Raw genomic sequence first — 25629 nt, 5'->3', positions numbered from 1 at the left:
GCGGCGAAAGCTTGCATTAAAGTTTCAAAAGCAGCTTACGTGAGGCCTCACTCAACAGTTTATTCATTTATTATTCATCCAAAATATGGTTCTAAAGGACAGCATCAAACGTCTGATAAATATTATTTGCAGGTGTCCCTGGTACTCCAACAATATCCCAATGGTTGGTTCAGGTAGGTAATAAACTTTAGACTTTTCCAAAACCCAAGGATGTCTTGTTAAAACAGCACTGACTTGAATTGTTTTTTTGTTTTTTGTCGCCGAGAATTCCCATATTTCCCGTCATCCAGTTACCGGGGAACCAAACCTTATTCATTGTTCAAGTGCAAACTTGAGCACGGCTTTTAACTCCCAATCAGCTTCTGAATATAATGTGTGGAAGTTCGCGTTATAGGGGCGTCAACCGGTGAAAAGCAACTGACTGCGTCGTGAAGCGCCTTTATACTACTGCTTTGCCCTCTACCTAGGAACTCACAAATGGAGATAAAGTCTGCTGTGTTGAATGACGGCGTGATCTACAATTAATTTGACAATTCGCGTAAAGTAAAGTCAAATCTGGATATTGATACAGTATATTTGAGTTCTCATTGTACCCCACATCTGTAATATTGAGGACTGCTTATTAATGAGGATCTCAAATATCGACTTGATACGTTCACCCATGTTAACGTGGATGACTAAGCATTCCTTTCTCAATATGGTGACCTTGCGGATGATTACTGACGAAGATCCCAAGAGGGACACTACACAACAAGGCACGAATATAACTGGGTGTGTTTCTTTGTTGCCCTCATGGCGAGCCACCTCCTCAATGTCAGTATCCTGGACATCCCTACGCCACCAAACATATTTGTTGATGTATTGTAGAGAAATCTTGGATCACCACAATCGCGTTCGGGTCCGCTTTAGGATGTGTGCGAGTTTCCGACATATACGAGTCGTTTCCGCTGCATATTGTCACACCATCCGGGCCATACTTGCATTACTAAAAACAAAAGGAACGAAATTTTCATATAAAATGGTAGTTCGACACAACCAGATTCCCAAAAGTAATATTTCACTCCCTCCAACATAGCACCTGTTTCTTGTTTTCACTTGTGCTCCCCAAGTTTATGTGGCACGCCCGATGAACGTTCATGTGAACACACTGTGTCTACAGAGTTGTCACTTACTGTGATCTCTGTATGAATTCCATCCTTCCTCAAGTTGTTTCTGTAATCGGTCTCTGTGGAGTACATGCCCCACAAACTGCTACGACCAGCCACTGGCAGACTTAACCGTAGTTGCTTTTACTTATTAATATGATCATGATTCTTTGTACAAATGCAATTATTATTGTTTTTTTTTTTTTTTATTTTTTTCGCATAGACGCAACATTCCTTTCCTAATCCTAAGGCCGTAACCTGAGCCGGCAATCACACAAGAAATGCGTTTTCGACCAAGTGCACCGCAGCATTGTTCTTATGTGATAATCCCGACCAGCCTCTCCATAAACCCGAAAGAAGAAGAACCACTCTTACGTTTGTACAAAGTAATATAATCTCAGTGACGGGGGGGGGCTTCTATTTGGGCTGTGTTACCCGAAAGCGACCGCCAGTAAAAGGTCGTGATGAAATGAAATATACTAAGTTTACAATTCATAGTCTGCTCAGTTTAGAATGTCCACAATGGGTTCCCTTCGGAAATTTTTATATCCACTTCTCTTTAGTATTTGATACAGGCGACTTCGAAAGGCAGGAAAAAGCGTAAGATAAAGACTTTGAAACTCTCAGTAAATGACAGAATTTTGTCTTGCCCTCATTAGGCGAAACTAATATATCTAACAGCTGCAGTAACAATACACTTACTTTATAGCTGATCTCTTGAAAACCAAGTCGTCACCAGATAATCACATCTCTCTGAAATTGCACGAGAAACAATGGTGACGGTTTTATTGAGTCACAAAATGTACTCTTTATGCGCCGATCAAATCGAAACTTCAACATCCCTCCCCTTCCCTGGGCATTTGACTATCTTCTGTGCTCGGGGAGCGGGGAATTTGACCTTTGCCTGCATAGGGTGGGGAAAGTGCAACCGGAAGTGTCACGTTTCAAATGAATTTTTTTTTCGGGCGCCCAAGTCGCTAACAGCTATAAAACACGTGTTTAGACGAGATGGAAGAGTTTAAAGGAAGAGATTTAGCATCTGTGATGTGATTAGCTTGCAAAAAAGGTCTTGCTAAAGGTCTTTATTAAAGACGGCAGGAGCCGACGACGATTGTTCTTTAGGAGGGTATGACAGACAAATCCGACGATCGGGTAGAGCATTTAAACAACATTTTGGCCCGAGGGGGCGGGAATTTGAAAGATCCAATCTTCAAAAGTTCAAATGCCCGGGGGGGGGGGGATGGGGGGGATGTTGAAGTTTTGAGTTGATCGGCGCATTAGGTCTCCCTTGAATGCATGTATGACCATTACAGAGCCACCCTATGATTTTAGGCTCCAATCAAGGTGGACTGCTGCTGTATATACCTTCAGTAGATTAAAATATATCTTTATGTCCGATGATTGCGCACTTTGCAGGATCTTCAAGCTGCATCTATTTCATTATTATCTGTGTCTAAAAACCTTGTTGATGAAATATGGAAAGAGGGCAGACCATCTCTGAGTAATGCAACGATATTTGCGCTGGAATTTCAGTTCACAGGTGAGTGCCAAGAAAAAGGAAATTCGTTTTTTCAGTTGTATACCGAAGCGGGGAACACCAAATAATGGGCATCACTGTCCTGTTCCATGTTTTAGTTCAATTAAGCTTGGGAGTTTCAAGCATAGTAGTTTTTACATGCACAGCATTGAATTTTGTTGTAGAAAACCTTAACCGTGTTAAGTCTGATCCTTTCTTGGATAAGGAGGGTCCAAAACCAAAGTTATCTTGCGCTTTGAAAATAGAATTATCTTTAAGACTGTTAGAGTTTCTTTTTAGTAAAAAAATAGCGCAATTCCAGGGATATTAAGGGTTTCCGTACTTTCAATTATGTTGTTAATTGAATGAGTATTTTGCCTAATAGAATGGGCTTTTATGTATTTTGTCTGATACTGGATAATCTATGAGAGAACCTTCAATATTCTAGCTGAAGATACCTTTGTATCTATTTTGTGATCTGTGTTGAGGAGGGAGAATGATCTCGAATTATTGAGAGACGTTTGTCTTATCTTTGTTGGGAATAAGGGTGGTATTGTTTGTATAGCTCATCGATTTCAAAGACATGGCTTGGACGTTTTTCTGAGTTAGTTTCTTATGTAATCAATCAGATGCAACCACAGTTTCGCCGTCAGGTCCCAGGGGTTTTGTTTTTGGAGAACTGTCTCACAGTAGCAAATCATTCCTGTTTTGTTACACACTGTTCGTGAAGAGTAGGGGGAAAACCCCCAGCGTTGAGGCCTGTCATCCTTTCACATTCATGCGTAGCTTGGGTGGGTGAGTGACATCAAACATGGACGGATAGCGGCTGCCAGATTCGCAGCCTTTACAGGTTGACGTCCAGTCTCACCCGAGAGAAGGAATTGCAAACCACCATGAGACTGTATGTGATATGTGCAGTATATAAAGCCATTACCATTAACATGAATGGATTCTCGCACATTTGAGCTTTTGACTGAGTCAAATTTGGTAATGTTGATAATTCATTAAACCCTTCATCATTCTCTATATTTCTATGCGTACATCATTTCAGGGAAGAGCTGGCAAGACAAAATAAAAGATCTCCGAGCCGAAATGTCTTCAAAACGGCGCAACTGCCGTCATCGTGTACAAGCTGGACGAGGTCGCTTGTAAGTTCGAAGGAGTTAGAAAGAACAACTAGTAGTTCGCCGATTGTTCTGACCGGATTTAGCCCAATTATTATTATTTCCTCTCAGAGGCGGGGTCCTTCGACTTACAATAAACTATGTTTGTACTCAGTTTTTACGTAATTAAAATTTCTATTGAGCATAGGAGTTTGTGTCCTAGAAACATCTGATGTCCGCAGTTCAATGTGATTCATTTCATATACCGTGTATCATTTCGTTCGTAGAAGACACGTCACAGATTTTGTCAGTTTTCCGCTTCTTCTGTTTTCTCGGTTTCTCTAGCTCATTGAAGTCTTTTCTTAATTTAAAATTCAGCTGGAAGAACCTTTAAGTTAATTCTGCTTAATTACTACCATTTAGTTTTAGGATATTTGTATATTTGACTTGCTTAGACTTTATAAATAGACTCAGGCATATTCTATTCAGTGATGATCAGTTGCGACTTCTACTGTGAGAACTACATGCAGCCATCATCTCTTAACCAGATCAGTGTTTGCTCCGGCCATATTCAAAGGAAAGCCGAAGGGCGAAGTGATTTTTACGTGCTTAATCTTCACTCATCAGTTTGAAAATTAAAACTAAGTGCAATCAAAAGCATTTTCAACTTGGATTTGCTCTGAAGAAGTTGCCAAGCGAAATCATTTTCTTGGAATTTCAAACAAAATTTTTATAAAGTTTTCGCTTCTGTGTCCTTCTTGTATTTAAGGAAGTTTACAAGGGAATCTTTGCTGAAGTCATTGTTTACATTTTCCTTTCATAACGTAAGTCGGAGTTTGCTCATACGAGAAGGCATCATGTTATTAATTTTACAAATTGACTTCAATGCTCAGTTAAATCTCCAATTTGAAGCCTTTTAGCTTTGACAACGGCCCAGTTACTTGCCATCAAAAACTGATAAATTCTTGGGTGGCAAAAGCGCTAATGTTGCCTTACTTTCTTTCTAAAATTTCAAATTTTCATAGCATCATTGCTCAGAGATTATTTAGTATATTGCGTTCAAATTTTCATTGATAGCTCGTTATTCAACGCACTTTTAATATTCAGTGCTTAATTGTTGGCCGACCCATTGAAAACACGGATTTCCCTATAACCAAGAAAGAGTGCTGGAAAGACTGGCAATTAGTGAACTTTACACTGTTCTAGAATACTGGCCAGGCTGCTCAGCTTGAACCAAAACAATTCTGATACTGATTACTATTTCCAGGGCTGTTGAACTTAAGAGGAGCTGATGTGCCATCAAACCCATTTTTTTTCGCTTTCGTAATTGTTGGTGCGACTGAAGTCAGGTAATTTTTGAAGCTTGATAGATGATGTTCCTACATCGAGATTGTATTATAATTTAAATATAGATCTCCTACGGACTGCCGGAACTGAATTGAAATGTACCTGTTGTCGGTCAAATCCAGTTTCGGGTTACATCCGTTTTAACCTAGGTTAAATTGGTGATCCTCATTTTACCTAAGTCTACCTTTAGGAGCTGTCAACCCCCCAAAAAGGACTGAAAACACCTATACCTTCCCTCCAACTATCTGTCTTACGCCTCTCTAACACATCTTCTTAATGTTTCGTATCGCTTATCGGTTTCTGTATTCATGCACTTATCCATTCACTCTCAACATTACAACATAGTAAGAGAACAAAGAACTGTACTATGCACTTACCAGTACTTGAACTCGGACGCTCCAGATCTGCAGTCCTATGTCTTCACCACTAGGCTTAATTTATGCTCCGAAAAAGTTTCTGCAATTCATCTGAGTGCGTATTCAACCTAAATATACAAGGAGGATCACTAATTTAACCTACGTAAAAACGGATTCAACCTGAGGCCGGATTTGACCGACAACATCTATACAAAAATATGTTGTATTAATGAATGTCACCCTTAAAAATGAAGACGGCATGTTGGTGCGGTTGGTTTTCAATTTGTTTCTATAGCCGTAGAAATTTTGGGAAGAATCACTCTTTTTCACCTTTTTGTTTTTCTCGTCTAGGGTGTATGTTGAGAACAAAAAGTTAAATGATGAAGCAAAGGCTCGTCTCAAAGATGCCACTCTTCTTGAATACAACATCTCCAAATTCATTGCAGACATTAAAGCTGATAGTGGAAAAATCAATGCTCAAATATGGGTAACTGTTCTTTTTTTCATTTTTTAATGTGGATTAAAACTGAAAAAAACGAGTTTAAAGTTGTATTGAAAATTGCGTCGATGAACGAAACGTTTCCTGATTTGAAAGCCCTGTATCGTCCGAGAACGTTGGTGGCTGAAATTTGGAGTTATATTCTAATTCGCTACCCCGCTCAAACGAATATAAAACATTTATCATGTAACAAGCAACCTCAATTGGGGTGTGTCAACACGAGCCGTGTGCGACCCTCTTTATTATGCCTTCATCAACAGAATGGATGGAAACAATACAATAAACAGAATGAAAACTCAGAAATGCACAAAATTACAGCAAGAAAAATAATCCAACAAAATGATCTAAACTATGCTCGTATAACAATCAATCAGTAAAGATACGAAACGTGCTAAACCTTTCGTGTAGCAGCATGCAAAAAACTACGTGTAAAAGAAGCCCCTGATCACTGGGTATTTAATTTTGAGGGCGTAGGGACGGTCGTAGGACGCGAATGAATATAAATGAGGACAACTCGAATATATATAGCCTGCCGCTAATGAAGCGACAAAAAACAGCATACCATGTAACACCCCAAAGAAAAGGTTACGTAACCCATGATAAATACATACATGTTGGTACCAAGTCTTAAGGTGGCTCGAACCGGTTCAACAATTTAAACAAACAGTACTTTTAGAAGGACTGACTCAACAACACTAGAATAAGGCAGTCTTAAAAAATTGTTGAAACTGGTGTGAACCACCTTACAACGAAACACCATCATTCCTAGCGCGCTAATCAGGAATCAATTTAAGGCTTTGGTGCTTTTCAGTGATAGATTCCAATTGAGTGTCGTAAAACCAAAACCAAAGTAATTACTTTGGCCAATCAAAAAGGACAGAGACAATCCAGTAAACCAATCAAAACTCGAAGTAATTACACGTAGCCGACACAAAGCGCGGGCAAATGTGCACACCCAAGCCACAATTGGTTTTGGTTGCACTTTTGATTGGTTGAAAAAATGGCGCGAGAACTTTGAACCAATCACTGAGAGAAGTAATGCAAAACCAAAGCAATTCGCTAATTACTTTCGACACTAAATTGAAAACCGCTCTAAAATGTTGTGATCAAATTTACAGGCAGAACATTTGGCCGCAGTTGCACCTTTTACTTCGATTCAAGCTTAGTGTTTGTAGGTAAAGATCATCAGTTTGGAAAAGCTGTCCAAGACATCTATCAAACCAAGAGACTATGAGGGTAAGAGAACACATCCCCAATACATGGGCCTCTTCCCATGATAATCTTTTTCAATCTAATTTTTGCTCGTAGTCAAGCTGCGAGGCTATTTTAGGAAAGACACCTGATTGGTCAATTGTAATAACGTAATGACCGCTTTGCTGTTCTGCTTTGAGAAAATGGCGTCTGTAGTAGACATCAAGTTTGTCGATGAATCTGAAAACTTTGATTTTGATAAGAGTGGGAAAAGTTCCCGTCAAAGTAGAGAAAACTGGTCCATGCTGTACATAGCTGAATCCGATGAAGGTGATGTCGAATCAACAGATAGTAGGGATGCGAGCTCTTTTGAGGAAGATGTTGAAAGTTCGAGCTTCGAAAAAATTTTCAAATTTCGATTTAGGATTTCATTGGATCATGCGACGGCGAGAAAAGTCTTCGCAAGTTTCTTCACAATGACATCTGATCCTCTGACCAGGGACCGCGTGGCCATGGGGACGAAACTAAAAATAACTTTCACAGCGTGGCGCGAAGCTTAAAATAGATTGAAAAAGATTATCATAGGACACGGGGATGTCTTCTCTCAATTGATAGTCTCTTGATCAAACTGACTCTGAGGGTAAAGAAAAGGCGCTCATAAAAATTAATAGCTCTTTGTATTTCTCGTGTTAACTCATTCGGAAGATTGTGATCGTGCTTCTTATTCCATGGGACCGCCATTTTTATGATTTTCTTTGTACCATTCTTGCCTTGTTTAAGGTTATTTTGTTAAAATTTAAATCTCTAGACACGACAGAAAAGTCTAATTTTAGACAATAGTAATGCTCGGACAAACGTCGGTAACGAGTATTTAAGCTGTGAGGTGAGCAGGAGAGGAGAAATTTATTTCATATTTTAAAACGGACCAGTAAAATTACCTAATAACTAATAATATGGTAATTTAACATTTTCGTTGGATGTTTATAGTTGAGCCCGTATGCCAGTTACGCCATGAAAGAAGCAGTTCCAGTGGTACGTACTGAGAAAATTTAGTACAAAACCAATTGGTTGTGTAGCTGAATGAATGCCTAATGGTGCTGATTCATTTCTCTCCCATCCAGGACAAACTTCTGTCAAAGGACTCCCCCATTGCACTTCCAAAATCGATTAAAAACCCCACCGAGATCGAGGGAATGAAGAAAGCTAATGTAAGTCTTAAAATGACTTGTTGGTAAAATGGTCGGTCGTTGATGCCTGGATGTTGTAACGGACATATTAAGCGCATATTAAGTGCAAAAGCAAAAAGGCGTTTCTGAGCAACAGGTAGACCAACTTTTAAAAGAAACTTTTTTACAAGGAAAAAAAAAACCGCTGCAATGTCAATGTTCCGTCTACGTCAATTAAGGGCAACTTTTCACTAACCGCCTGATGCATGCCACACAACATTAGCTAATGAATTTGGAAGGTTTTTCGAGCAGAAAATTGATGGCATTCATGAGTCTTTGGAAGCGCTTCCTGTGTCACTAACTTAACCTTCGTCAGATAGTGAGATGTGTACCACGCATGTGCAGATGCCTGGTGAGCCCGCACTCTATCCTGCGGTCCCATGCAAGCTGTCTTCCTTCAAGTCATTATCCAGGGAGGAGATGTATGAGTTAATTACCAGGTTAATTGACCACATACTGTCTTCCTTTGCTTCTAAGCTGTTAGAGAGAGCAGCCGCTGACCAACTCACGCGAACACGTTGTTAAACCAAGGACTTGATTGCGAACTCTCAGCGTATAAGAGGCACTACAGCACTGAGACGGCTTTGCTGAAAGTTAAGAACGATCTGATTATTAGCATGGACAAACAGTACGTTATATTATTAGTATTGCTTGACTTAAGTGCTGCCTTTGACTCCGTGTGCCATAACACCCTCATTGGTCGCCTGGAAAACAAGTTCGGTGTCACGGGTGCCGGACTCGAATCTGATTCGATCTTACCTCTCGGGTCGCACCCAACATGTGTGCATTAAAGGCGTTCGTTCCTTCGCCATGGAGTACCACATGGTTCGTGTCTCGTACCTTTAATGTTTTCTCTTTATACTTCCAAGTTGTTTGGTATCACCAAGCATCATCTGCCCAAGGTTGTCTGCTACGCCGACGACACACAGTTGTATGTGTCATTCCGTCCGGATGGGTCGTCTGGCTCTGAAAGGGCAATTGCTGCTATGTCCGACTGCATACGAGATCTAACAGCATGGATGATATCAGATAAGCTATTATCAATGATGGAAAGAGAAGCTGCGCAAGGTGGAGATCGACGCTTTTACAGTTGGTTCCAGCAGAGTGCACGTGTTACCCACCAACGTCAGTTAGAAATCTGGGTGATTGGTTTGACTCTGAGTTGACAATGAACATTCACGTTCATAACGTCTGTGGCGCAGCTTATTTCCACCTTTTCAATATTAAGCGCATTCGCAAGTATGTATCGAAAGAAACCACCGAGAAACTAGTCGTATCGACTATTGTAATAGCCTCCTTTACGGTCTGCCGGCCAAGCAGCTGGATAAAATACAGCGCGTACAGAACACTGTCGCCCGCATAATATTTCGCCTACCAACGTTCTGTCACATTACTCCTGTTCTAGTCGATCTGCTTTGGTTACCGGTCAGGTATCGCATTGATTTTAAGATCTGTCTTTTCACCTTTAAAGCGTTGCACGGTCTCGCGCCTAGCTATATTTCCAATCTAATCTCTGTAAAAGAAAATAAGCATCAGCTCAGGTCATCTGAAGCTCTGTTACTGAATATATGCCTAGAACAACTAGAAAGACACCAGGTGATAGGGCGTTCTTGGCTGCTGCTCCATCACTATGGAACTCGCTGCATTGCCAAAACACATCCTTAAGATAGAAAAATTAAATGAATTGAAGTGTCATTTGAAAACGTATCTTTTTAGACAAGTATATAGTTTATAAGTTCTCATTTAAATTAAGATTCTTATTAGTATTATTACTCCTATAGATTGTAGATTATACATTAGATTGTAGATATACATATATTTAATTAGCTTTTTTTCCAAGATTTCTGTACAATGTTTAAATATTGTAAAGCGCAATAGATCATTTTTGTTTTTTTCGCTCTGTAAATATTAGACGCATAAAATAGTTTTGAAGTAGTGCCTTTTGCTCTGACGAAATATATAATGGGAATGCTACAGATTCTGCGCAGGTTGCTTGTCGTTATGTTTCACTAAGAGGTCTGTACTTGAAGTGAAAACACCTCTTCAAGACACGGCGATTTTAGACGTCAGACGTGAGCTGTTTGTATAACGGTGCAATCGGTAGACTCTTCTAATAATCTAGTTTTTAGCCTGGTGCATGCGAGCACTCTTCCGTTCTCAGCCATAATTACTTTTCTTTCGATTTAGCTAAAAGACAACACGGCCATGGTAGAGTTTTTCTTTTGGCTTAAGAATGAGGTATGTAATCATGGATAGATTTTTCTTGGTGATTATACTTCTATGCCGGGCTAAATGTTTATGCTCAAAACTCCAGTCTGTTTTGATAGGAAACAAACTCTTGAGTTTTCGGAGTTTGCGGTCACTTGTCTTGTACAATGGACTTGCTTTTCCCTCTCTTGATAACATCAATTTGCTAAAGACATGAGGGAATTTTTTAAAATGCACTAACGTCTCGCAGTTTTGTCGCATTGCACCATTTTGTTGTTGTTGCGGCAATAATTGAGATAGTAGAAGGCGGGTTTACTTTTTCAAAGCATTCATAGATCGCTTTATTACATCGCATTATGTAATTGAACCGAATCTACTGCGCCTGTAAGTTTTTATCACGCTCTCTTACAAATTCGCATAAATAAGGAACCTTAAACTCAAATAACTTTACCATGAAAAAAAATTCGATTGACACTTCATTTTTCTGTAACTTTTTATCGCCCTCTCTTGCAAATTCGAAGAAATAAGGAACCTCAAAGCTCAAATAACTTTACCATAAAAACAATTCCATTGACACTTCATTTTTCTCGAAAGGTTCCTAAAGGGAGTCAAGACCTCACAGAAATGTCCTCTGTCGCAAAACTTGAAGAATTTAAAAGGTGAGTCTATGATGATCCGCAAAGTACGGTGCCCATAACACTGACTGAGGCAAATTTTTAACAAAAGCGATATCGAATTTGAGAACATCTTTGCTGTGTTTAATTTCCGACCGTTTAGCTCCATTTGTTGAACATCAGGGGAACGTACGGGAGTCCCTGCCGGGACATCACTCAGGGTCTTAAAATAACTAGGGAGAAAGATGCTTTACGTTGCAAGACAAGACTCCAGCTTAATTTTTGTTTAGCGTTACTTATTATATAGCAGCAATCTATAAGACTGTTGATTCCTTTCAATGTATTCAGTTGTTAAATCAATTTCCTTTTCCCCACAGTAAACAAGAGTATTACATGGGACACAGTTTTGACACAATCGCAGGATTCGGCCCTAACGGAGCAATCATTCATTACAGGTGAAAAAAAGATGCGGTTTTAATTTTTTGAAAATTCACGGTCGCAATCCCTCTAGTTCCACATTAGCCCGCAAGGTGATTGAGTTAAGAATAAACGCTGATAGACAATTTTTGGTATTCAACTTCGAGCATCAAACATAACCCAGAGATTCCTGAGATTCACATCTAAAAAACGTCTAGTAGCTTTTCTGGTGACCCCTGAGCTAGAGGTGATCACTTAATTGCATCGAAATTGGTCCATTGTGGCATCCTCGTATTACGTAGATGTTTTCCTCGCTGAGAGCTGCCAAATGCATTTTCCTTTGCGTTATTACGTGTTCATTTTGGACTGTGTGTTTCACTTTTGTGATGGTTTTGCAGACGTAACAGCAGAGTCACATCACCTCTAATTAATGACGCAAAACGGGTGTAGGTGAATTTGAAATCGTTTAATATGGAATGAGCATCCAACGTCATTATGTACTCAGCTTGTCTCTAATTCTCAATCCTTTTAACTTTTCTCCACTTGCAGGCCTGAACCAAACACCAATTTGCAAATTACTGACAGTAGCACATTTCTTGTTGATAGTGGATCACAGTTCAAGTAAGAAATAGATCTTTGGAATGCTTGATGACAAATTGAGCCATTTCTGAAATGACTTCAATTTCTAGACTCTTGTTTGCATTCAACCTTGTTCTTGGTTGATTATATCCTACTTGAAAAGGTCATTTTACAATGCTGAGCGATCGCGACCTGCTGTAAACTGTGCTTGCATGAGGGGCTGCCGGTGAGCTCAGTTGACTAGGTGCACTGCTGTGAAGTAAATCTCGTTGTAAACTTATCTAGCACTAAGGTTAGCAAGTAAGCAAGGTCACAGGCAATCTCGCATCCAATCTGGATCTGAAAACTCAGCTGCAATTGTAAAAATTCCTTTTTGTGAGTTTAAGAACGAAACGTCGAGAAGGATTGTGTTGATTTCCTGAAAGAGAAGCTAGAACGGAGCCCATCAGTAGCACTGATCCATTTCATTGAGACGCACACCTCCAAGATAAAGACTCCGTTGATTTAAAAGAAACAAAATAATTAATAAACAAGGAAAAAACAAATGAAGGCCAAGAAGGAAAGAAAATAAGACATGGACGAAGGTATTTTTTTGTCGTCCGTTCCTGAAAATTCAAATTTCACTCCTGGCATAACAAAATTCTGTACAGTGTCCATTAACTTGCTTGCCGTGTAATTTGAGACTAAAACGTTTCCTTAAACGCCTTAAGTATTATACTGTCATTATGTAAATCATTCCAGTATAGTTAATATAGGGGAGCTTAAGCAGGCGACGTTTTTGAGTCACCGTCGGCAACCAGAATTGAGTTGTTTTCCCTTTTAACTTGTTTTCACATAACCACATTTATATTGGTAAGTATCTTTTCTCCATTAGAGATGATTAGTTTAAAATTCTGGGAGACACTGGCGTGACATGCGGAAATTTTACTTCCGGTTCCTGTCCGTGGCCCCCAAAGCTCCCCAGTAACAATACAGTGAACACCCACATATAAGCAGCTAGAATTTAAGAACCTGTTAGGCTAAAAAATTTCAGTTTAGACCCCCCTTACATAAGAACCAGTTTAGCCTAAGAATTAAACAGGTTCTTATTTTAGAAAATGAGCTTGAAATTTCAAGCGTCTGGAACAAATTGGTTATGATTGAATATAAAGGTATCAGCATCCTTATCAGAGCAAATCAGTCATACCATACGTATCATAGAGTAGACATCTTTTATGGAAATAAGAACCAATTTAAAGGAAAAGTACGTTCTAGAAAAAGCTTCTCTAATTTACTAAAACTTTTCCCCATGAATTTGAAAATAATTGCCGTTTTGTCCAGTTCCCTGTTAAAATGTGACAAGAGCGTTTTGAAGTTGCCTCTTTCGTGACTTGGAAAACGCCATCTTGGATATGACGTGTTATGACGTAGCAATAGTCAACAAACGTGATCGGCCTTTCCAATTTCTTCGTTTCCCGATCGCTTTCACAATGTTGTGCTCCAAGAAATTCAAAAAAACGTAAACGTTCTTGCGGTTCAATAGTTACTAGGCCAAGTAGGCCATGAATGCGACAGAAACTCAAGTCACTAAATACTTTCCCTTTAAGAACCTAGATAGCCTAAAACTACTGTAAATACCATTCTTATAAGAACCTAACTTGGAAAAATCTAGGCTCTTTTATGTGGGTATTTACTGTAAGTGCGAGGTGAATATCGGTGAATAAAAACCGAGACTTCGTCTGTCACCTCGACAAAACACCTCGCCGCCATTTTGAAAAAAATAGACACGCACTGCGTACATGTGGTAGTGCACTAACGCAGCGCTTTATTCCATAATTGTCAACTGACCTGCGTTTTGTTTTCCAGGAGATTGAAGTTGTCTAATATGTAGCTCTAATTGAACACAATATTGTTTTGGTACCGTATATCATGGAATGCCATGGTAGATGTCTTAGGTATATAGCCCTGAGAAAACATGTGATTACTAGTAAAATACTTAACCTAGAAAGACTGAAGAAAATAAAAGGGAATCGACATACATTGCCTTCGAGGCTGACATGTTGACAGTTTTTAAACTTGTTGTATCGGAACTGACAGCTGACAAGACAAAAGGCGGGGTTAGTATCTGGGTTAGTATTTGGATGGAAGACCTCAAAATATACTAATGGCTGTGTCAGAAACATAGACCGAGAATTCTATTTTAACTCTCAAAAATGCGAACTAAGCAAGGTCAGATTTTGTTAGCCTGCATTATACAAAACAGATATTGATGAAAAAGTAAATAAATATTGATACACAGTTTTTAGGAAGAGCAGAAGACAGTTTTCAGGAAGTGTAGATCGAGAATGAAATATTTTGTCCTCAGCAACAACATTTACGACATGAAAACAACATAAATTTTGATCCGCGAATATAACAAATTACGATCAGCCAAAAAACATTTTGGGAGATTTTTGCTATGTTCAATTTTCCTATTGTACTTTTGGCTGCACAAGTGAATCGCAAAATAGAAATTGTCGTCGAATTCACCGGGCGTCGTGATCAAGTTACGTTGCGTGTTTACTCCCGAAACAAAGGTTACATCTGTGTCAAAATGATGGCAAGACATCGGGTTTTTTTGGTTTTGTTAGTTTGGTTTTTTTTTTCTTTCAAGTGTTCTAAAGTTTGACAAGAAATGTGCGAATTCAACACAGAGACCACAATCACCTGACTCTTGAGGTTGACCATTGTTTCTACAAAGTCAAAACATTACTCTCCTAGACGAGGTTATTTATCACCAGGTAATTCCATTGTTTTGGAAATAGCAGCTGCTTTGCTATTCATCGGCGTCAAAAATTCTTGCCGATTTTGGGGCTCATTTTGTTGAAACTCAAGCACGCTTCCAAGAGACCTGTCTATTTTAGTGATTTATGCACGAGCTGCGGGCCTATTGGCACCACGGACACTCCCCCTGATCAGCGCAAAGAATTTTCAGGTTTAAAGTTTCAAGTCTTCTAGCGCTGGGGCATTAATTGGGGAAAATGTTAATTGAAATCAACTCAAATTGACTAAAATCACATCGTACGTTAGTGTTTGAGGCAAGTGGAAAATAGGAGTACCCGGAGAAAAACTATTTGGAGCAGAGTAGCGAACCAACAAACATAACCCACTTATGACGCCAAGTTTGGGAATCGAACTTGGTGCACTTTGATGGCAGGCAAGTGCTCTCACTACTGCGCCTTTCCTGCTCCCCAGTTTCAACTTGCCTCTAAAGAGCCTTGCCACGCGAAGTTACTTATGAACTGATTTCTTTACTTTTGATATTAACTTTGACGTATCAGGGATGGCACAACAGATACAACTCGTACAGTGCACTTTGGGACACCAACTAAAGATCAGAAGGTAATAGTTCGGTGTTATGATTTTGATGACGGCAACAAGTGTTGCACTGGATAGCAATAGCATCAGTTTCCATAAACTGCTCCCAACATCATGTCAGTCTTACCATGGTACTAAACACTGATATTATCACTGTTTTTGTGAAACGTGCTATGTACCTATTTACTGAGTCGGAGGGTCGGACGGGAAAATATTTTGCCCGAAGTCAGGCTTACGGACCTAGAGCAGCGAGGCCGAGGACCAGATATTTTCCTGTTCGGCCCGACCCGACCAAAACTCAGTCAATAAGCATTTGTTCATGTGGGCTCTTTACACTATTAATGAACACTCAGAGATGAAGTTTGCACAAAAAAGGTTATACATTTGCACACAAAATGTATCTAATATGTTGTTTGTATTTCCTTTTCTGGTGGTAAATAACTTGGATTTTTAGAAGTGACGAAATCCTCTAAAATGGCATCGCACAGAGCAGTATGTGTTCCTAACTGGGCGCTACGGCTCTTTCCGGCCCTTCTCATGCACATGTATACGACCCTCGTACGGAGACTTCCTCAGTAGTTTTACAATGAAAGCGCCTCGCGGGCCCGTACAGGTCATGTGATAATAAAGAGTATGTTTGCTCTCTCGAATCAAAGGAAATTGGGCAACAGAATGAGTTCACTTCCATTTGGCTACGCCACACATTGACACGGAATACGTCCCTTCATAATGAGGTTAATTGTTTTTGGAGATTTTTTGACATCTTCCCTGTTTGTGCGTAGGATGCCTACACGCGTGTCTTGAAGGGTCAAATTGACTTGGCGATGACCGTGTTTCCAAATACAACTCAAGGTATTCATTCATAATTATCACTGGGTTCGATTTCTACCCGTTTTACTTTGCCGCATTTCTTCACTTTGGAACTACTAAGAAAACCAAACTCCCATGCAGGAACAGCTAGATATCGAACCTACTTGATCACTGGAAATTTAATTTATAGCGGAATAGTAGTAAAAAATCTTGTTACTGCTGTTTTCATAATCATTCGGATTCATACGTTTTCCATAGGTGGCCTCATGGTTAGTGCGCTCGACTCCGGATCGAGGGGTCCGGGTTCGGGTCCTGGCCGGGGACATTGTGTTGTGTTCTTGGGCAAAACACTTTACTCTCACGGTGCCCCTCTCCACCCAGGTGTATAATTGGGTACCGGCGTAATGCTGGGGGTAACCCTGCGATGGACTAGCATCCCATCCAGGGGGGGGCATAAATACTCCTAGTCGCTTCATGCTACGGAAACCGGAGATAAGCGCCGGCCTGATGGGCCTTCTGGCTCGTAAGCAGTGACTTCAATCACTTTAACGAAACTGGTAAGTGGTTCACATTAAGCCATTTTATTGGCTGAATTCAATCCATTTCGTCGGTTTTTAGTTTTTAACGGTTCATTGACTGTTGAGGCAAAACCGAATCGTTGACGGCAGCAAATGAGTACGCAATCAAGTAGGAAGGGGTAAATACATGTCTACAAGCAAACAAACAAAATAAGCAAACAATGTCAATGACAAGAGAAAATTGTATATAAAGCGGCCGCAATCGATGCGTTGTGTGCCGAATTATTTCTTTCTTGCAATTCTTGGAGATGTTTACGTTCTTTGGTTACTTTTAAAACTGCACTCAATATTTATCGTTTGCTCTAAAAAATCGATAGCTTTTGTTTGTTCTTCAAAGGACCGAATTAAAGATGAGGGATTAAAATTGATGAATAATTAAAGGTGCTATATCACGGAAAATTGTGTGATTTTATGACAACCAAAAGGCCCAAAAAGTAGAATGAAACATTGCAACAACCACTTAAAACCGTTGAAAAACATAAAAGAAATACAGCAAAAGGAAGGAGTAGCATGGATGGACGCAAATGGACAAGACTGAAACGGATTCCATTTGAGTAATGTTGAAAAAAGTCGGTTTTTCAAGTTTATGGCATATCACCTGGATAAAGGCCTTTTTTGCTCAGAATCATGTTGTTTGCGATGTAACGATAATTTTATCAGTAAAGTAATTCTGCATTACCATTTTCGAGTTTTAAACTCATGATAAACTAGAAAAGTCCCCTGAACACCCTAAAATATCGTGACATAGCCCCTTTAAGTTCAGTGTCTGAAAACCTTGAACCTGCTCCGAAACTGTAGTCTCCCCCGGAAAATAACATCGTCTTTTTCTTCAATATCAGGTCGCTTTTTGGATCCCATTGCGCGCAAAGAATTATGGAGAAACGGACTGGACTACAGACACGGAACGGGTCACGGTATTGGAATGTTTCTAAGCGTCCATGAAGGTGAGTTTAGCAAAGGTTCTTTTCGATTTATTTAGGAAATTGCTGATCCGGCAGCTATATAATTTGCGGCCGTGCGGAAGCTGCTATAAAGAACTGAGGCTTTCCTCCAAAGTTAAACACAGAAGGGAAGCAGCACAGTTTATGACGGTTGCAGCTCTTTCAAAGAAGGCTAGATAAGAAAATTGATAATGTTTGTCTTTGCTGGTTAAGACGGCTGTTCGTTCTTGCACAGAGGCAATTTACGTTAGTAACATTTATGACGAGACGGACGCCTAAATCCCATTTTCCCCTGACGTCCCCTGACTCAATGCCCATTAAAGGACATTCCTTAAACCATAACGCAAACGACTTACATCATATACTGGCGATAGGACCACAGAGGATTTCCTTTGGATGTCCAAAGCCCTGGGAGAGGCCAATAGTTCCTGGGATGTTTCAGTCGGATGGTAAGTTGATTTTATTTCTCAAGATCACTACAGCAATCTCTTGAAGTCAATTTGTTGAGCTAAATTAAAATCAAAGAGACTGCAGTCAAAGGCAACGATAGCCGCATTCATCTCATGCTGGTATGTCGTCCCTCACTAAAGGCTGGTTAATAGAAAGTTTAATTTTAACCCTAAGCGTGTAGAATTTGTGTTGCCATATTTTCTTTCTTTCTTTCTATATTTCAGAACCAGGTTATTACGAAGATCGTAATTTTGGAATTAGATTGGAAACCGTAGTGATGGCAGTCCCAGCAAATACTGAGGTTATTATTTCTTAAAACCCCTTTAAGCGGTCGTTGTATTAGAGTATATTAGAGAGTGTTAGCATTGACAACGAGTACGAGTTCGAGAACGAGTCCATCTCGTACTCGTACTCGTTGTCGTTCTTGTAAAAAATGTATAAGCAGGACATACGAGTACGACTTCACGAGAGCTTCTCGTGTTTAAAATTTTGACACGGTGTTGACAGAAAGGAAGGAGGATTGATGTGCCATTCAAATCAAAAAAATGCCCAAAAATACCATCCGAGGCCTTCGATGAAGAGTTTAAGTGCTTATGGGATACACCTATGGCAGAGATAACCCGCTACAAAAGACAAACTTTACCTTTCAAAAACTCGTTCCTCGCATTTCGAGTTTTGGAGGAAATCTCGTCGTGGAACGAGTTGCCAGAACGAGTTGAGCACGTGTTCTGAGCAAAACGCATGCGCATTATAGTCAATGGTAAAACCTCGTTCTCGTAGTCGTACTCGTTGTCAATGCTAACACTGTCTAATGTCCCAGGACGAGTTCTTTTTCTTCCCCTTCAATCTGGCGCAAATTGGATGGCTTTATTGTAAAAATAAAGATGGTGTATAACTGCATGATGTAGTAGACCTTCGCTTGTACATTTTGTTTTTCCCAATGTAGATAATGTGACAATAATACAGAAGGTATTTTCGTTCAAATTCGGACATACTCATTCTCGCAAGTCTTTAGTGGATGAGGCAGCACGGCACTCCATAGAACAATATTTAGGTGACATATGTCCATCACACTGCTAGCCTTGTTGAAAGGCAACATTCTCGCAATTGTAATGAAGCAAAAAAGAGGAAGAAAAAGTTGGGCGGAGGCCGCTCAAAGGGGTGTAACATTGTGTCAACCTTACAGCCAACGCTTTGATTACAAAGAAGTAAGAACAAAAAACCGTCCAGGTTTACGCCTCAATGTGGTTTGAGCACACGTGTGCTGGACAATTGTCCTTTTTCCACATATTAAAATTTAGGTTGAAAGAGAGGTTTAGAGGACAAAGACAAAAGGAAAGTGGATGATATGTAAATTTTTTCACATTCATTTCAACGTGTTTCTATTGTTTTTGTCCTCACTGCCTTGATAGTTCGAAAATGGCCCATTTTCGAAAAGCCTTCATTCTTCCTTTCCCTGAACAAAGGGAACGATGAAAATTTGAATCAGTGTAGATTCGATTCAACACGCTTATAAAAAACTTTAACAATTGTTACTGTTTCATCAATGTTGACTGATCTGTTTAAAACATTCCGGACATTTGGTTCTACAAATTGTTAATTCCATGTTGAAGCAAATGTTGAAACTGTGAAATGGGCCTTAATTAATGGTCAATTTTGAAATCGTCCCGGTTTTCATTCTTTGTTAAAAAAAAAAAATGCGAGGATAGAAATATCGCGTAAGATGACTACTGCTAATTGTTTCTTGTATTAAAGGGTGTTTCTAAGCAGGTCTATGGTTTACTGCACTTTAAATGTGACTTATAGCCTAACAAAATGTTTTTTTATGTTCTTCATGTTTAGAAAACCTTTAACGACGTCCAATATGTGGCATTCGAACCAGTCACCTTTGTAAGTATATCAGTTTTGACTTGCTTCATTGTTGATATAAATTTACAGTAATTAAAGCTTTGGTTCAACGTAAAGCCAAAGCTTATCTGAATGCAGTGACCAGCTTATTAGCTCCAAAACTCAAATTAGAATCTTAATGCTATATTCTCAACCTTCCTTCCCCTTCCTACTTATTTAAAGTTTTGTACCTTTCACAGTCATAAGCAAAGGTGGTAGTGCAATGTTTGGTCTTTTGTAGCTTATGCAAGAGAGCAGTTGGCACGCGAATGAGAGTGATCAACCGGTTAATGCGGGTGTTGCTGAAGAGTGAATGGAGAGTGTTTCTACTCTAAAGGATTCAGCAACGTCTACGATTAGTTGCAAGATTGTAACTTAACTGTTAATTACTGTTTGATAGGTTCCTTACTGGAAAAGTCTGATCGACCTGGACATAATGACGTCTGAAGAGGTATGCATGAAGTTAGGGGCTGTTTACATGCTTCCAGAACAAGTTCATTCCAACGGGACATATTTCTCGTCATCTCACGGTTTACGCAATGCCGTGACGACATTTCGTTCCAGTACAAGACATTCCGGTTTTCAATCCGACTGGAATGATATGTCATTACTGTATCATCAATCTTGTATCAAGTATTGGGACTGAAAACGAAATTCTCTTCGAGATGAAAACGTGAACTGTTCAGTCATGGGCGAGTGGCGCATACTCCTATGATCGTTTTCAAGATGGCGGACAACGTTAGGAAAATATTTGCAAGAAAAAGGGAAGAAGGGCAAAAAAGACTCGAATATCCGCCACCTCAAATCTTTTCTGCCGTGCCTTATCCACGTCGGATGTTTTCTGTCTTCTTCGGGCTTTTCTCTTAGCACTAATGATGCCCATATGATAACTGAAGGCCATAATTTGCGCGCAGAAAGAAGAAACGTCATCAACTTTTCTGTTAGGACAATAGAGACAGCCTATTGCTCAACTTTTTACTTAAAATTCAATTCAAACATATATCGCCATCAATTGTCACCGCACAGTAACATTTTACACGAAGCTTGCGCCACGTTTGTTTTGACCTGGCGTGGTAAAAATAGACACAATACTTTGATTTAACCGATAATAATATACATGAAAAAAGTACTCGATTCTGATTGGCTGACAGCAGTACAGCAGTCTTAACACAGTGCAATAAGTGTAATTCTGGTCGTCTTTGAAAAAATTTACTCGTGCTTGTTTATTCCAAATTGCACTCGAAATCATGTGATTACATATACTTAAATACTTTCTCGTCAATGCGGTACGATTCTCATTGTGGAACGAAACTCATTTTGGTAGCACGTAAACAGCCCCTAAATGAACAAGTTTGACCTGGAGCAAGTAGTTTTTCCAAGACTGGATCCCGAAAACCCTGGTGAAAAGGCACTGATCCCGCAGTCTTTCATGGATACTATGGCTTCAAAGAATTACCCGAACCTTAAAAATACAAAAACCACAATCTCTAACCATTTCTAATAATTATAGCCGCAAAAATCGTTCACCAGTATATGAAAATTCTGATTGATGCGGGGGAAGGACACGTGTTCAGTAAATGAAAAAAGTTTGATGTTTCGGCGCCGGTACCAGCTCATGAGTCGGATCACAGTTACAACGTAGGTTACATACAGATTCAGTAAATGCAAGGATACGTACGTTGATTTAAGGCTGCTCAGCTGATTAATCAAACTTGAAACATGGCTCAGTTTGTATTTAGTTTAATATTTGTTTAGACATCCGTAAATGGCGACTTACAAATCAATTAGACTGAATGAATTCAGTTGTTGATTTGTGATAAGAGGGTAAAACCTCATTACTCTGGAAAACACTTCTTGCAGCAGAGTAGACGTCCAGTTCGGGACATGCTAGTCTCTACATTTCTGTCACTCGAAAGGCTGGAGTTGCCCCACTTAATTACCACCAACTTCTCTGTTGATCTCGAAACAGATTGATTGGCTCAACAAATACCACCAAGACTGCCTCGAAAAGGTTGGAAAGATGTTAAGAGATCAAAGAAAAGACGACGTGTACGACTGGCTTAAGGAGATCACTAAACCAGTGTCTAAAGACGTTATAGCTGGATGTTTTTCCCTTACTGCGTCAGCGCTCACATTCTTGACAGTTGCCATAACCATAGTTTGCGTTATGTGAGAGAGACACTTCTCAGATTTTACTTATGCTGGGAATGACACCAGGTCAGACACAGTCATAACGAAAACAGTGATTACTTTTGAACTGATTGCTATCATTGATTATTTGCTGCTTACTCGGAGAGAGGAAGATCCTGGCACTGGAATCGTGCTGTCAGAAAGTACAGCTGCTGAACGCGTGCCGATTGTTTATCCCTAGTTCTATAGCTATCTGCCGAGTGTGAGTAGTTCACTTTGCTCTTGGATGTTTCTTTTGCTAAGATCTTCTGTGCTTGTAAGATGCTTCTAACCTCACTACACGTGGTCAAAGTGTGCAATCATGGACAAAGATTAAAAGAGGAAACGTATTGTGCTAAGATAATCCCCCGCGAAGGAGTTAAGTTTTGTTTGGATCTTACTCTCTCCGAGTTAGCAGTCCCTTACCAGCGCGAGTGTATTTTATGAAGAGAAATCAAACCGAAGGATCTCTTTAGACAATCTTATGATAGAGTGATATCCCATAATATATAACGAAACCACATGTTTTTTGCTGTCTGAGATTGATTAAAAGACAAAGTTTGTGCTGTGATCGAAGTCAAACTTCTCGCTGTGGACAGCCTCATGCTTATGACTATACTTTGATTTAACTTAAAGCCGTATTACTTTCATCGCTCCGTTCTTCCCTTGTCCGCCGTCGTGGAAGGTACACCTGTTTGGACCTGCTTGGGTGACTCCCCGCGACCAACCACTCCCTTTTTCGGTTTTTTTCTTTTCATGTCGAAAGAAGCGGATATAATTTTTTTAACATTCTAAGGCACTTTTCGCTCAAAATCGAAGTCCTAACTTTTGGCTTCAATCGTTATCCTTACACATGAAGGTTCCCTGACTAAGAAAGCTGATGAATAATAGACGTGGGTTTTGATGAAAAAGTCCACGTTACAGGATACTACAGAACAAATATAATCTGAGTTTTGGTTGATTATGAACGCTCTGACTGAGCGAAAAAGATCCGACTCACTGCATGCAAAAAGCTTTTCACAAGCGCCGGTCATGGATCTTATTCGTAAATGGCGGTCAATTTATAATTGTTTTGTCCAAATGCAAATTAGCCTACCAAGTTTCGATACCATACAGTGAATTGAAGAGAACTGTTGCTCTAAAATAAGGCTTGGTAGGCTAATTTTCACATTAGCAAAAGAATAATAAAACAACTGCCATTTATGAATAAGGTCTATGTCTCATCGAAGTTGCTCGACAAACTTTACAGCCGAGTGTAGCCATCATCTTCACTACGTCCCCTCCCTAAAGTCAAATTTGGTGTCCACCTCTTTCTGGGAGACAACGAGAGCCCGCGTTCTGTAGTTGAATATTTCAAATTGCTTTCTCTCCATAAGCCCGAGGGGAAAAAAAGAAAAATTGCTACGACGACCGCAAAATTGTAAACCGGTGAAATTGTAATAGTTAATGAAAGGTTATGGGAAACAACCGTTCTGTTTGTGACCACATGATAACTACTCTACCAGTGCGATAAGTGGTATAAAATCAGTAAATACTCTGCTTCGCGATATCCAACGAAATCTCTATTTTCACTCTAAAACCGCTCGTACCAATTTCTTTTCAGGATACTTCGCCCACATTGTAGGACGTGAACGAGACTGAATAAGCGCTATAGACTTACAATAGAGCCAACTTATATTTTGAAGTGACGTTTTCGTCGACCGTCGCCGTCGTAAATCTTAAACTTCCTTTTATCAGCTCCGCAGACGGAAAGTGGTTGCCCATTTCTTAGAGCTTGAAATTTCTTTGACTAGCGTTGGCCAGCAATCATGATTGGTGTGAGGATACTTTACTGGACGATGTTTTTAAAATCTTGCGATAAACGCTAGAACACAGTGATATGAGTGAACAAATTAATGAAATACTCGAGTTTTGCTGTTGTCGTTTTCTTTGTTTAGGAAGTTCAGGCACCACGAATGCTTTTAATTAAATGCAAATACCAAATACACTGAAAAAATTTGTAGAGGTTTTTTAATTTCAATGTTCACATAAAATAAATCAGTAGTTGGTCAATGGCGTGGGCTCCTGGTAAATCCTATTATTCCGCATTCCCCACCCCACTCCCCCCTCCAAAAAAAAACTGTTGAGACACGACTTGGTTGAGATATTTTAGGGGGGGTGGGAGGGAGGATCAGAGGGCATTGTTCATTCGCTATATCCGCAAATCCCATAATACAGTTGATTTGGGGGTGGGGGGGGGGGGGGGGGTTATTTCATTAAAGCAATGGATATCCATTTCACTGAAGCATGATCCCAAGAATATCTTGTATTGTCTTTATGTAAAGGATCCCACCCCCGACAAAACGCCGCTTCGATGAGCCTTCGCGGCGTTCATTAAAAGGGCTTTGGTTGCTACCATTTTTCTTGCACCAGAAGCGTTGATTTCAGCACGGCGTTTTATTATTGGGTTCTCAAACCCAGTCAGAATCTGCGTTTCATTTCGTCGTTTTTTTCATTTTTATTGTTATTTTTGGCAGGTTTCAGGGGGTACTAGAAATCCGTAGATTTTATCTGGTGGACACAGTAGAATATTTAATTAACCTGCAATGGCGTCGAAAGTCATTGTAACGAGAACGGCGTTTTAGTGGATCTTTAAGCAAAATATACCCTTACGGAGCTCAAGAATGGAACGGCAATTGGATAAAGAAGACAGGCGGTGAAAAATAAATATCTGTTATCTTAAAAGCGACGAGTAATGGACTTCGACAACTTCGCTCTCGCCCGTCGACTCGTAATCAAAGTGAGCTGTATTTCTAATATTTTACCAAGTGTAGTGTTATATACAACACTGAATCAACTGGAAAATTCTCTGGTAACTTATGGGTTTAAGAATGACAGAGGATAAATAGGACACCTTAAGTGGATCTGTGATCTCTTTTGTCTGGCTATTTGTATTTATTTGTACTCAACTCTGCACAGTCTTCCGGTAACAATTGGAATTTTCACTAATTCTTGTTGTATTTATTTTGTGCTGAACTCTGGACAGTCTTCAGGTAAAACCAACACTATTTCTTTAACTTCCTGCTTAATCCAATTTATTGCTACGACTTACTAGTGCGAATATTGTTTACATTACATCATTTGGGTGACATAGCTCCTTTAACAGGATGGTTTTTCAACAGTATATCGCTTTAATCTATCCCAAAAACATTTAGATAGTGAACAACTTTATATTTATTAACCATTCTTTTGTTTTGGTGCTTGTCTGCATTGTGATT

At 39.7% G+C, this 25629-nt stretch overlaps 1 protein-coding gene across 1 annotated transcript in view; it reads left to right on the top strand.

Moving 5' to 3' along the window:
* Positions 1–22943, top strand: part of LOC137997859 (xaa-Pro aminopeptidase 1-like) — a 51322-nt gene extending 28379 nt beyond the window's left edge. Inside the window, exons 12-26 of the mRNA XM_068844163.1 lie at positions 5819–5954; positions 8145–8189; positions 8279–8365; positions 10571–10621; positions 11186–11250; positions 11583–11660; positions 12172–12243; positions 15501–15561; positions 16320–16389; positions 17765–17869; positions 18241–18315; positions 18541–18617; positions 20159–20206; positions 20604–20654; positions 22173–22943. Coding sequence (XP_068700264.1) covers positions 5819–5954; positions 8145–8189; positions 8279–8365; positions 10571–10621; positions 11186–11250; positions 11583–11660; positions 12172–12243; positions 15501–15561; positions 16320–16389; positions 17765–17869; positions 18241–18315; positions 18541–18617; positions 20159–20206; positions 20604–20654; positions 22173–22376 — 1225 coding nt within the window. The 3' untranslated portion in view covers positions 22377–22943. The remainder of the gene's footprint in view (positions 1–5818; positions 5955–8144; positions 8190–8278; positions 8366–10570; positions 10622–11185; positions 11251–11582; positions 11661–12171; positions 12244–15500; positions 15562–16319; positions 16390–17764; positions 17870–18240; positions 18316–18540; positions 18618–20158; positions 20207–20603; positions 20655–22172) is intronic.
* The last annotated feature ends 2686 nt before the right edge of the window (positions 22944–25629 follow it).

This window comes from Montipora foliosa, chromosome 1 (assembly GCF_036669935.1).
Source record: "Montipora foliosa isolate CH-2021 chromosome 1, ASM3666993v2, whole genome shotgun sequence".
Lineage (NCBI taxonomy): Eukaryota > Metazoa > Cnidaria > Anthozoa > Scleractinia > Acroporidae > Montipora > Montipora foliosa.
The sequence above is the reverse complement of the archived record's forward strand: the minus strand, read 5'-3'. Positions and strand labels throughout refer to the sequence as shown.